The sequence below is a fragment of the Macaca fascicularis genome, chromosome 8 (assembly GCF_037993035.2).
Source record: "Macaca fascicularis isolate 582-1 chromosome 8, T2T-MFA8v1.1".
Lineage (NCBI taxonomy): Eukaryota > Metazoa > Chordata > Mammalia > Primates > Cercopithecidae > Macaca > Macaca fascicularis.
This window is the reverse complement of record NC_088382.1, coordinates 129,853,452-129,865,963: the sequence shown is the minus strand read 5'-3', so window position 1 is coordinate 129,865,963 and position 12,512 is coordinate 129,853,452. Positions and strand designations below refer to the sequence as shown.

The 12,512-nt window shown below is 39.6% G+C and overlaps 1 protein-coding gene across 3 annotated transcripts in view; it reads right to left on the bottom strand.

Moving 5' to 3' along the window:
- Positions 1-12,512, bottom strand: part of COL14A1 (collagen type XIV alpha 1 chain) — a 245,527-nt gene that overhangs the window by 122,446 nt on the left and 110,569 nt on the right. For all 3 annotated transcript variants that reach the window (XM_005563999.5, XM_005563997.5, XM_005563998.5), the window contains exons 20-22: positions 7,480-7,609; positions 3,744-3,866; positions 1,017-1,166 (exon numbers count right to left, since the gene is read on the bottom strand). In XM_005563999.5, coding sequence (XP_005564056.2) covers positions 1,017-1,166; positions 3,744-3,866; positions 7,480-7,609 — 403 coding nt within the window. The remainder of the gene's footprint in view (positions 1-1,016; positions 1,167-3,743; positions 3,867-7,479; positions 7,610-12,512) is intronic.

The window sequence follows — 12,512 nt, the reverse complement described above, 5'->3', positions numbered from 1 at the left end:
TAGAATATTTAACTAAAAAGCTAGTAGAGCAGAAATTTTTTTTAATATATTAAAAAATAAAAATACTAATTTTCTGTTTAGGGTAATTACATGGATTTTGAGAAGTATTTAGGCCAAAAACTGTAAGTCAATTCAAATAAATAAACAGATCGTGCAGAGGTATAACAAACTTCAGGAATATGGAACATACATGCTGGAATTTGGAAAACACTGATTAATGCGTGGGTGTCTGGGAGTGGTGTACGTCAATGAGAAGTCCCAGATGGTGTGCAGACAACATGAAAACCTTCAAAGGAGTAGAGAAGGAAGTGCTGAGAATGGGGTAGCATGTACTTTTGATGGATGGCATGTGTGCATGTGCAAGGGGGTGGAGTGACCCCCCTGAGAAAAGACAAACCTCCTTCTGCTCCAACTTTGACATTGGCCATCTCGGGCTACAGGCTGTTTGGAAAATTTCACCTAATCTGAAAAATGCCAACACAGATTTTCCAGAAGGAAATCCTATCTGCAATCATCAAGCCTATTTGAAAGCCAGGTACTGACATCCCGCCTGTCAACCGGGACTCCGAACTACCCCGAATATACAGCACACCTTTCTTTCCCTGAAACACCATCCAGAAAGGGCAACACGGAGGAAAAGAAAAATGAATGACCAAATGGAAGCAGGGGTTGAGTGACAAGTTACAGTGAAAACAAAACAGCAAAACCCCGTGTGCTTGGGAGGCTGAGGAGGTTGAATCACGAGGTCAAGTGATGGAGACCATCCTGGCCAACATGGTGAAACCCCATCTCTACTAAAAATATGAAAATTAACTGGGCGTGGTGGCATGTGCCTGTAATCCCAGCTACTCGGGAGGCTGAGGCAGGAGAATTACTTGAACCCTGGAGGCGGATGTTGCAGTGAGCTGAGATCGCACCACCACACTCCAGCCTGGGCGACAGAGAGAGATTCCATCTCAAAAAACAAAACAGAGCAAAACCCATGTACGGTTGAGGCCACTGGAGATGGCTCTTACATGTTTTCACCATGCCTGTCAGGGCGTCGCTGAAGCCTGAGGCCTGGGAGGCAAATATCTTCACATTGTAATCCATTCCACTGAGGAGGTTTGTGATAAGAATGGTGTTAATGTCAGCTCCCACAAATGTTTCCAGTGTTGGACCAGGAACTAAAGAAGAAAGAGGATATATTTTAATTACAACAAAATATGGGAAAATAGAAGCACTCTTAGATCAAATTGTACTCACTTGACTGCTTTTCAGTTGCCTAGGATTACACAGCAAGCAGACAGCAGGGTTAAGGTTTCAATCTGGTCTCATCTAGCTCTAAAAACTGCTGCACTAAAGGTTATTTTTAGGAACCTAGTCCTTTCCCCAAATATAGTTTTATCCTTGTGCTTATTCAAAGAAGTTGGTCCACCTCATAGTCTACCATCTGCTATATTGTTATGTACTATGTCGTGATAGGCAATTGAGGAATTTGTCCAATTAAAGAAATAATTCTCAATTGTCCCTTCTAAGGTAACCAACTTTGTTCCCAGCAGACATGCAAGCGGCAGTCACAGCAAATTTTATCATGGAGACCAGGCCAAACCTTGCCACACTCTGAACCAGCATCAGTGTTACCACTTTAGTTTTATCTACTCCTTTCAGGATGTTTAATACCAGACAGATTAAGCTCTTATTCCAAGGCCCTTGATTAGCTAGCATTTTCAGGCCTTTATGTTTTCACCTCTTCTTCAATCTAGTGGGGTCTTTAATGAAGCCTTAAAACATTCGTTGCTAAAGCCTATACAAATTTATTTACCTCCTGCCTCTTCCCATGCATGCTCATTCTTTAAGAGCTTTGAGTTAGTGACACATTCTCAAAATACTCATCACTTTCCTCCAGAAGGCCCCTTCCAACAATACATTTATATGTTTCTCTATGTATGTGTTAACTCAGTAGCGACAGTCCCATGCCCCACACGTACAATGCAAATGACCATACATGTATATTTCTCCCACTTGACCTAAAACAGGATTTCTCAGCCTCAGCACTGCTGGTATCTTGAACTGAAAAATTCTTTACTCTGGGGCAGAGGAGTACTGTCAATGGTAGCATGTTTACCAGTACCCATTAGATTCCAGGAGCAAGTCCTCCCTCACCAGTTGTAACAATAAAAAATGTCTCCGTTGGGGGGCAAATGACATCAACTGAGAACCACTGGTCCAAAATAAAGCCTTTTGTGCTTAGAAAGCCTGATCAATATTTGTAAAATGATCCAAAGAACAAATTAAGTAAGGCTGTCTTACAAATTAACGCATGCTTCAGGCCTAAAACAAAGAGACAAAAACACTGGTGATGCGTCCCAAAGAATGAGCCTGGAGCAGGCTCATGCATCCATGTTCTAGTCTTGCTATTTTATTTTCCTGGTTATAAGGATGCTTGTCTGCAGAAACTGGAGGTGGGAGTATTTCAGTCTTATGGGCCTGAAGACAATATCACATGGATAATGGGACACAATAGAAAAGGCTGAAAATTGATATGGGGCGAGAACCACATCTCAGATGAAAAATTGAGACTAATGGAGTTTTTGAAGGCAGAAAGGGCTTACATTCTATTTTTATTTTTTGAGACAGGGTCTTGCTCTGTTGCCCAGGCTGGAGTGGTGTGATCACAGCTCACTGTAGCCTTGACTTATCGGGCTCAGGCAATTTTCCTACCTCAACCTCCCAGGTAGCTGGGACTATGGGTGCATGCCACCACACGTGGCTAATTTTTGTATTTTTTGTAGAGACAGGGTCACACTATGTTGCCCAGGCTGGTCTCAAACTCCTGGACTCAAGCAATCCACCCTCCTCAGCCTCCCAAAGGGCTGAGAATATAGGCATGAGCCACCACACCCAGATAGCAGAAAATGTTTTCATGACCCTAAGAATGTTTTTAAAATTTTCCTGCCAAATTAAGAAAAATGATTGGAGATGTCCTTTCTGCTGAACAACTAGAGTACTGCAGGCCCAGGTCTAGAAAACTGAGAAGACCCTAATAACATCAATTCTAGTCTCCTGTTTAAACTTCGTGAGATTGCTAAGAATGGAGAGATGGCACTGTAAGAGGTGCTGGTGCACACAGTCTCCTCTTCACAGGCATACAGACCAAGGGTGCAATTGCTTTCTACTCCGATCGTTTTCATGCCTTCAAGATATAATTATGTGGGAGGTAGAGGTGAGAGGGATCCTCTTATAGAGGTGGCTAAGAGACTGGTGGAAAAGCATTTTACTACTGTGATGAGTCCCCCACCCCCCATATCATTTCCAAACTGGGGAGACTAAGAAGTTGGTAAATGAAATTTTTCCAACTAATCCAAGAAGTAAGAGGTAGAGGAGAACTTTGAAATCAGAAATTCCAAATGTTTAGAACTTATATGTTCATTGAGCATAAAAGCTTCCTATAAAGTCAAGGTCTCCTTAGATTGGTTCCTGGTCTAGGGTATGATTAGGTCAAGTATATACCCAATACACATTCTTCTAATTGATGTGCCCAGTAGTTTTTTACGTCATGTCATAGCTTCATCATCCTGATAATATCTACCTTATCACTAACCATACTAAAACACTTTATTTTTCCAAAACAAGTAAGAGTTTCTCCCTACTTCTTTAAAAAATACAACCAAACATAAAGTGTTATCAGAAAACAATTTATCTTAAAAGACATTTTAAGTGACTACTCATGGTATCAATATTATTTACAAAGCCTTACTTACCACTGACAGGTTTGTAGACAATTCTATAGCCTTTCACTGGGGAAGACGGGGGGTCCCACGTAATGCGCAACCGGTTATACCATTCCTCGGACACCCGCAAGTTCTGGGGCGCTGAGGATGGCACTGAGCAGAAAAGAAAGGGAAAAACAGGGATTCAGTGTAATTTCCTTCTGTATGTCCCACACTGTTGCCACCAAAATATAAGACATCGTCCCACAAAATTAAAAATATTTAAAAGTGAAAGTGCACTGAAACACACAATGAGAAGCCTTTGAGAGTCTGTGGTTGTTTTTTGTTTGTTTGTTTGTTTCTGTTTTTGTTTTGTTTTTTTTTTTTTTGAGACAGAGTCTCACTCCTTCACCCAGGCTGGAGTGCAGTGGCATGATCCCCGCTCACTGCAACCTCCACCTCCTGGATTCAAGCAATTATCTTGCCTCAGCCTCCCAAGTAGCTGGGACTATAGGCACCCGCCACCACATCTGGCTAATTTTTTGTATTTTTAGTAGAGACGGGGTTTCATCGTGTTAGCCAAGATGGTCTTGATCTCCTGACCTTGTGATCCACCCGCCTTGGCCTCCCAAAGTGCTGGGATTACAGGCGTAAGCCACCACGCCTGGCCTTCAATATTAAATATATGGGAAATAACTGCTCTCAGGATAAAACACTTTTATCTGAAATGTAGAAGTCTTTCATTGTTATTTTGATTCCCCTTTCATCAGTTAATTTTAGGTATAATTGAATTCAATCATGTTTATTAGAAATGTCTGTCTCCATGCCACTCTGTTCCACTAAGTATATGTGAATAGCAATATTGGGGGCGTGTTCATAGAATGTTCATGGTGATTATTCTCAGAGGTAAGTTTCTGATTTTTTTTGCTTTCATCTTCATATTTCCTATATTGTTTGAAGTTTTATATTATTACTTATCCATTTTTTATCAAAACATCACAGTCATTTATATGGGGCACTATTATAAATTTGTATGCGTTTTGTCATTATCATTTCGTTGTTGATAAAACTTAGTTGTGTCGGCCACTGCTTAATCATGCTTAGATCATCCACTAATACTTCAAAATAATTTCACTATATAGAGATTGTTAAGATGTAATGGCATTTCTGTAATAAGATTTAGGCCCTAATTTCATACTAATAATCTTTAAATAATTTTTATTTAAAGATAAATAAATAATAGCAAGTATTTACCTTGCTAGGTAAAATACTACTTGATGTTTTCTTTAATTGTTGCTTAAATCTGTGGTTTTGGTTTTCAAACATTTATTGAGCAGCAACATACCAACATATGCTAGAAATTCCAGTGCATAGACCAAATCAAGAGGCCAATATACCGGTAAAGGTGGAGTGAAAAGTTTGAAATCTCCCTATAGCTCTGCTCTTCTGTTTTCCTTCTGTCCTTCCTCATGTCCCCTGAGGAAACAACTATAGCAGATCTGAGGACTCACAATACTCTGGGTGATGTTTAGCAACATGTGCAGGCTTGGTGGGAGTCTGGATGGAGGCACATGGCATAAGCATGGGAGGAGGGAGTGATGCCAGCACTTTTAAACGAGGAGATGATACTTACTTGCCTAGCTGAGTAGAATCAGGACTCTGGGCTTCAGAATTTTAATGATTTTCACAAACTTAGTTGAAAACTCCACACTTCGGTGCCCAGGTACAGAATTCAGCCCTTGACACCATTTAGAACCTAACCACATGTCACCATTGGTAATTATGACGGATAAAGATGGTCACAGAGTTTTTGACCCTCCTTCCATTGACAGGGGGGGCTATGACTGTTTCTTTGAATCTGGGTGGGTTCTATGACTACCATGACCAATAAATAGACTGCAGCAGAAGATACACTAGCAGTTTCCATTTTATGCCTCTTGGAACTCTTGCTGTTACAGTCCTGAGGTGACATGTAAGAAATATGACTGCTTTGCTGGAAAGACCACATGGAGAAGCTCTGCAACTAATGGAGAGAGAGAGGGACTCAGCTGGGTCCAGGCTGCTTGCCACCCTCACCAAGATGCCAGACATGTGGGTAAAGTTGTCCTGTACTCTCCACACCAGCCCAGCCCTCAAGCGAATACCACCAGGTGACATGGATCAATCCCATGTGGAGCAGAATTTCCCGGCAAGTCCTGCCCAATTTCCTGACCCACACAATTGTGAGATGTGATTTAAAAAAAAAAAAAATGGTCACTGTTTTAAACCATTAAGTTCTAGAGCAGTCTTTATGCAAGAATAGACAATCAGATCAACAATGAAGACAACTAAGACTCTGTAACGCTTTAACCAAGGGTTTTCATGCATCTTTCTCATTTGAGGACCATGGTCAATCCTTCTTAAACAAGTGTTGCGTGACGCCTCCTCTGTGCCACACAGCACCATAGGAGCTTGGCATGCAGAAGTGAACGGTATTGATGAGGCCCCAAGCTCTCACGGTGCTTGCCTTCCAGGGATGGGAGACAGACAGTGAGCAAATACATGAATAAATAAGAAAACACCAGAGAGTAATTAGTGCCATGATATGACCAAAAGCAACAAACAAAAAATGATAATATCACAGACAGTGGGGGCTACTTTGTATGGGGTGGCCAGAAAAAGCTGAGGAGGTGATGTTGAGCTTAGACCAGGATGACCAGAAAAATTCTGACATGCAAACATCTGGGAAAGCATAGTCCATGTAGAAGGAATTGCTAGGGCATGGGGCCTAGGGCAGGAACAACTTCAAAGAGTCCAGCGGAGGGCAGAAGGGGAGGTGTGACTGGGGAAATGGCCAGGAGGGGAGATCAAACAGATCAGCAGGATCCAGGTGGTAGGTTCATCTTTGTAAGGCGCAGAAGGATGTGGGATTTTATCCTGGGTACAATGAGAAGCCATTGGGAGGCTTAGAACAGAGGTGCAGATCATTTATCTGCTGAAAACCTCCTCAAGCTGCTATGAGAAGAATAGGAGATGGCATGAGTAGAAGCAGGAAGACCTGACAGGAGGCTAGTACACGCATCTGGATGAGAGAGGGTGTAGCTTGCATAAAAGGGAATGAATTAATGGCATTTTCAGCAACCCGGATGAGACTGGAGACTTATTTTAAGTGAAGTAACTCAGAAATGGAAAACCAAACATTGTATGTTCTTGCTTATAAGTGGGAGCTAAACTATGAAGATGCAAAGGCGTAAGAAGGATACAATGGGCTTTGGGGACTCCAGGGGATCGGGTGGGAAGGGGATGAGGGATAAGAGACTACCAATTGGGTTCAGTGTATACTGCTCGGGTGATGAGTGCACCAAAATCTCACAAATCACCACTAAAGAAATTACTCATGTAACCAAATACCACCTGTTCCCCAAAAACCTATGGAAATAAAAGTAAATTAATTAAATAAAATAAAAATAAAAGAGAGAGTGTGGCTTGGACTAGAGCACACCTGTTAGGTAAAGAGAAATTAGGCACTCAGAATACATTTTGATGAATCAACAGGACCTTGATGAATTAAACTCTGGAAGAGAAAGATATAGTGGTTTTTTAAGTCTTCACTTCCACAGAAAAGGAAACTGCAGCCCAGAACATTTAAGCAATTTGCTCAAAGTCACATAACTTGTGTATGTAAAGACAGGATGCAGACAGATTTCCTGTTTCCAAATCTTTTAGTTTCTTCACTGCAATCTACTGTATCTTTCAGGGTGCATTACAGGGGACAAGTCTGTATCCAAAGGGAGAAAGCTTCACTTACAGGTTTTTCCAGGAGCAGAGACACTGACGCCTTCTCCATCTGTGTAGATGGGAGTCACTGTGACTTTGTATTCAGTATCAGGAAGCAGAGGCTTCAGAAGGAGATTGTTCTGGCTTCCAGGCACCATAATCTGAACAAAAAAGCAAAGCACCACAGTCTTAGTGAGACCTGTTTCCACTGATTTGCTAATGAAGCATAACTTTACACATTTTGAAACAATCAAAAGCAAAGAGATGTGCTTTGAGAGTGAGGAGAAAAGAAAAGGCATTCGTGCAAAAAAAACATTTCTCCCTGAAATTCCCATCATAGTAACCCTTAGTTTATAATCACTAATACAGAAGGTTTAAATTTGATGCTCTTAAGCTCTAAGGAATATTCTTCTCTCAACATCTTCTTGGCATTTGTAAAGTATCCAGAAGAGAGAATAATGGTCTGTTTAGATAGCAGGTGTTTATGGATTAGGAGAGTTCATTCTATAATCCAGCCTGCTGCTTATCATTTTTTGTTTTACTTAAGTATCCTCTTGCAAAGTCAGCCTTCCATTCTTTCCTCCTTCAGAGATAATCAGACCCCAGCATTTTCTTCTTTCAGTTAGAAAGGATGGACCCTAGCCAAGAGCAACAGAACCACACATTAAAGCCAAGTTTTCTTGAGCTGAAGCATATTTACCACCAACACTAAAAAATGGTGCAGCTTTCTTATTTCTGAAAGGAGTTGTCTTCCTCAGTCTAGAATCACTATCACTCTGTGTCTAAAAGGCTGTCCCCACAAAAAGAAAAGGAGCAGTGGGTTTGACATCGCACAAGTGAGTGCAGGGCGCCATGTGGAGGCTGTGTGAACTCTGCCACCTCGAAAAGAATCGTCTGGACCAGAAACCACATGTTCTCAGTGCTAAAACCACAAAACTTTCTGTCTGTGCTCCAGGAGTGAGGAGCTGGCCCATCACCGGGCCATTTAAAGAACTTAATCATGGCTGGAAAAGTGCTAGGATGTAAGAACTGACTCAAACGGGTTTAAGGGAGTCACAAGACCAGGACAGCTGGAGTTACTTTTCAAGTGCTGGGTAAAATGCCAGCAGGCAAAGGGCGATACTGTCTCTTTCTGGATGAAGGAAGGAACCTATAAATCATGGAATAAGCCCTAGAAAGCCTCGAGTTGAACCCAGAAGCAGCTGTTGCTAAGATATTGCTAAGCTTTAAAAGCAATATTTTAAATATGAAACAAGGAAATCTAAATTAGGTGATTTTATGTGAGATTAATATGATTTTGCTCCTCATCGGAAAGGGCCATTGAAATGTATAGGTCTGAACTGATGTGTGAACTCGGGGTCCTGAGAAGGAGATATTTACAAAGGAGCTCTGCTTTATTCCAGAATGAGTTAGACGGCCCTAGCACTAAGAAAGGGTAAGAGAAGAATTGAGGTTGCCCTGACTTGTATTACTCCATCAACATAGCTTCCCTCAGGGTGTTTCTTTTAAATGTAACCCCGCTGAAGCAGAGCCTGGGCATTCATTTCAATCTGTCCATCTAGCAAACCACCCATGTTGATGTTAAATAATGTCTTCTTTCAAACTGAGAAGCACACGGTCTTGGAATTAACCAATTAAATTTAGCACATGGAATACTAAAAAGCAATGTGACTGTTTTAGAAGACTCATTAGCTTGCCAGGAGTAGTTGCTGTGATTTATAGTAAGAGGTCTCCCTTACCTAGCAATTATTATGTGCCAGGTGCTGCTGTAAGCATTCTGATATAGCATATGCAGACTGAGTAAACTTTATCAGAAATGCTTGAGACCAGAAGTGTTTTGGATTTGAGATTTTGTTAGATTCAGGAATATTTGTAGATGCATAAGGGGGTATCTTGGGGATCAGACCCAAGTCTAAACACACTATTCATTTACATTTCATATATCTTTATATATATAATCTGAAGGTAATTTTATACAATATTTTTAATAATTGTGTGCATAAAACAAAGTTTGTGTTAATTACTTCTATGTGAAATTTTCCACTTGTAGCATCATGTCAGTGTTCAAAACGTTTTAGATTTTGGAACATTTCAGATTTTGAATTTTAAGATTAGGAATTCTCAATCTGTAATTCACTTAATCTTCACTACCTCCTTTTGAAATAAGGGGTATCGTCACACTCATTTCACAGATGAGGAAACTGAGGCCCATAGAGCTATTGAGTAAAAGAGCCATTCCAAAACCCCAAGAATCTTGTCTGGGCCTTTGTCCTCTACTCCACACGACTGCACCACTTGAACCTTCTTACCCTATTGATACTCATTCTCAAGAGTAAAAAGCAGTCTCCTCTTGGGTATGCAAAGTTCCTCTTGCCTGGCCTCTGCTTGTTTGGACAAAGCAAAGTAAAAAAATGTGCTCCTACTAAAAACAAATGCTACAGGTCAGAACAGATGCTGGTTTTATTTATAAAACAATTCTGTAAAAAGTGTTCATGGTTAGGTGGGATGCAAATATAACTAGTGAGCTTCATGCTTTTATTTTTTTTCAGAAATGGATGTTCATGTCTGGCTCTAATATCACCCAAAGCTTTTCAGTACAACCTGGACCACATCCAACCAGCTGTTCCTGTAGTAGAAAGAGGATTCCCTGTATCTTGCTGTGTTCCCGTCTTATGAAGTTCAGTTCTACACAGTGATTCTCAAACTCTTTGTGGTGAAGGACTAGGTGGTGGTGGTGGTGGTGGTGGTGGTGGTGGTGGTGTCATTTTAATTCCCATCCATTGCAGATCAGTATTTGTAAAATACGATAAAACCAAGTGGTTAGAAAAGTGATCGTGTTCTCAGGTTGTTGCAGTAATGTCAAATGGCTATCAATGTTTCTAAAATGTTAATCTTAATATCTGAACTTATCATGTAGTCATGTAGGAAACTGAGTCACACTTTGAGTATTCTTCCTCTAGACATATTCTTGCAACCCAGATTCAGGTTAGAGCTACAGATTTTTATACTTAGGCTCTAGAAAATTCTGAAATCCTGACTAGCCTTTTAAAATAAATGAGAGACCTTCCTATCCTGAAAACAAAATGTATAGCAATGTCATTGCCACTCCTCCATATTCCAAGACAGAGTTGAAAGTCAATCCTTATAAAATATGTGACAGGTACTATAGTTTTATTTCTAAGAATTCAAACGTTTTTTTTTAACCTAGAAATATTTGATAGGTATAATTATATCTAGAACGTATAGAAACACTTCATTTACCTCAACTGGAAACGTAAATTAAATTCCCCTTGTTTTACATATATTTAAGCTGAACTTTGGTCTACGATGTTATAATACACAGTGTATAACATATACATACACTATTGTCCAACTTCATTACACAAGCTTATCATTTCTTTGTGTAAATTTAATCAGCCTTGAGAGTTAAGGAAGGTTTGGTATTCCTCTTATCTTGACACATTTCCTTTCTTGCTTTCATAATATGTCTTAGCCATCTGTCTTTCTGTGCCATATGTTATTATTTTAAGATGTCATTTGGCCCATGTGATTTCAAGACCCTTGGACTTTAATACAGATGTGCCTCTGCCTGTCCACCTTAGTTTCATAATCTAAATTTACATGCACTCCACTTTCTGTCTCCAGTCTTAACACATTGCATTTGTATTGCAGTAACAGTTCATAAAACACTGATACAAATTTTCAAAGAACCCTCAGGTGAGTCCCTGAGAGGGTGCCTGTAAATCAAGTGTGCACATATCCTATTTAATTAAAATCCTCTAAAGGAGCTTGATACTTAAAGAATTCTACAGTAGGTTCTTCTGTATAGCAAAAGAGAGAGAGAGGAAAAAAGACAGTTTTGTGCAGCAAATAAGCACCACCAAATTTATCATTATTTTTCATTTTTACTACAGGTTTGTTTAACTGGGTCAGAGTGCTTAAGACTTTTGATCTTTTTTTCCCTTCATCTAGGTGTCCAACTATTTCAAAAATAAACAGTGTGAAATGAAAGAAAGTAGAAAAGGAAAAATTATCTAGAGACAACCCAAAGTAAATATTATTATTATTTTACCTTGCATAGCTTACGAGTGCATGCATGAGATTAAATTGTTATTCTTTCCAAATGAACAGGAATAATTCACTAAGAAGCTTAATGTATTTCTTAGAAAGAGTGAAAAACAAAAAGCAAACAAACCAGAAAAAAATAAATAAATAAAAACCAGCCTCTCACTCTGGGAAGTTTCCATGGGTCTCATTTTTAGGAATTAAATTACAATATGAGAAAAATAACACAGAAAATAAAATATCACAACTTATATATTTAATTTACCATTCCTAACCAAAATTTTATTTTATTTTTTTGAATTTGCCAATCATGGACCATTTGAAGTGTATGGTCTGAGTGAATTTGTAATTCAACCTATTTTGTTTAAGAATCCATTAACTTTTCAAAAGTATACTCCCAGAACACTATAATGGCCTTCTGGCTATTCACAGTAGGTGTGGTCTATCACTGCGTCCTATAAATACTTCCTCCATCAGTCAGAAATGAAGTACTTTCCTTAAAGGATTTTGGGCTCAAATAGTTGTTTGTGTAAGCATATAAACAAAAATAACTTCCCATTGAAGCCTTTTTGAGAGAGGAAGGCAAAGGAATGATAATGTTATACTTGAGCAATAATAAATCTTGTAGACTTCTTTCCCAGAGTGTCAGAAATAATGCAACAGAGGGCAAGAAATGCAGGAAATGAGCTAAATAAACATATTTCATGACTCAAAAGAAAAATTCTTCTGGATGCATACTGGAGTTACCTGGTTTGATCAGAAACATGTCTAAGAAAGAATTTTCAGGTTCTAGACAAAAAGCAATGATATAGTGTAAATTTAGAATACATGGGAAGGCCATGATTAAAAGCGTACCAGGCCATGATTAAGAGTGTATCATTGATTTTGGTGCCCGAGTAAGATGGCCAAATAGGAACAGCTCTGGTCTGCAGCTCCCAGTGAGATCAATGCAGAAGGCAGGTGATTTCTGTATTTCCAAGTGAGGTACCCGGTTCATCT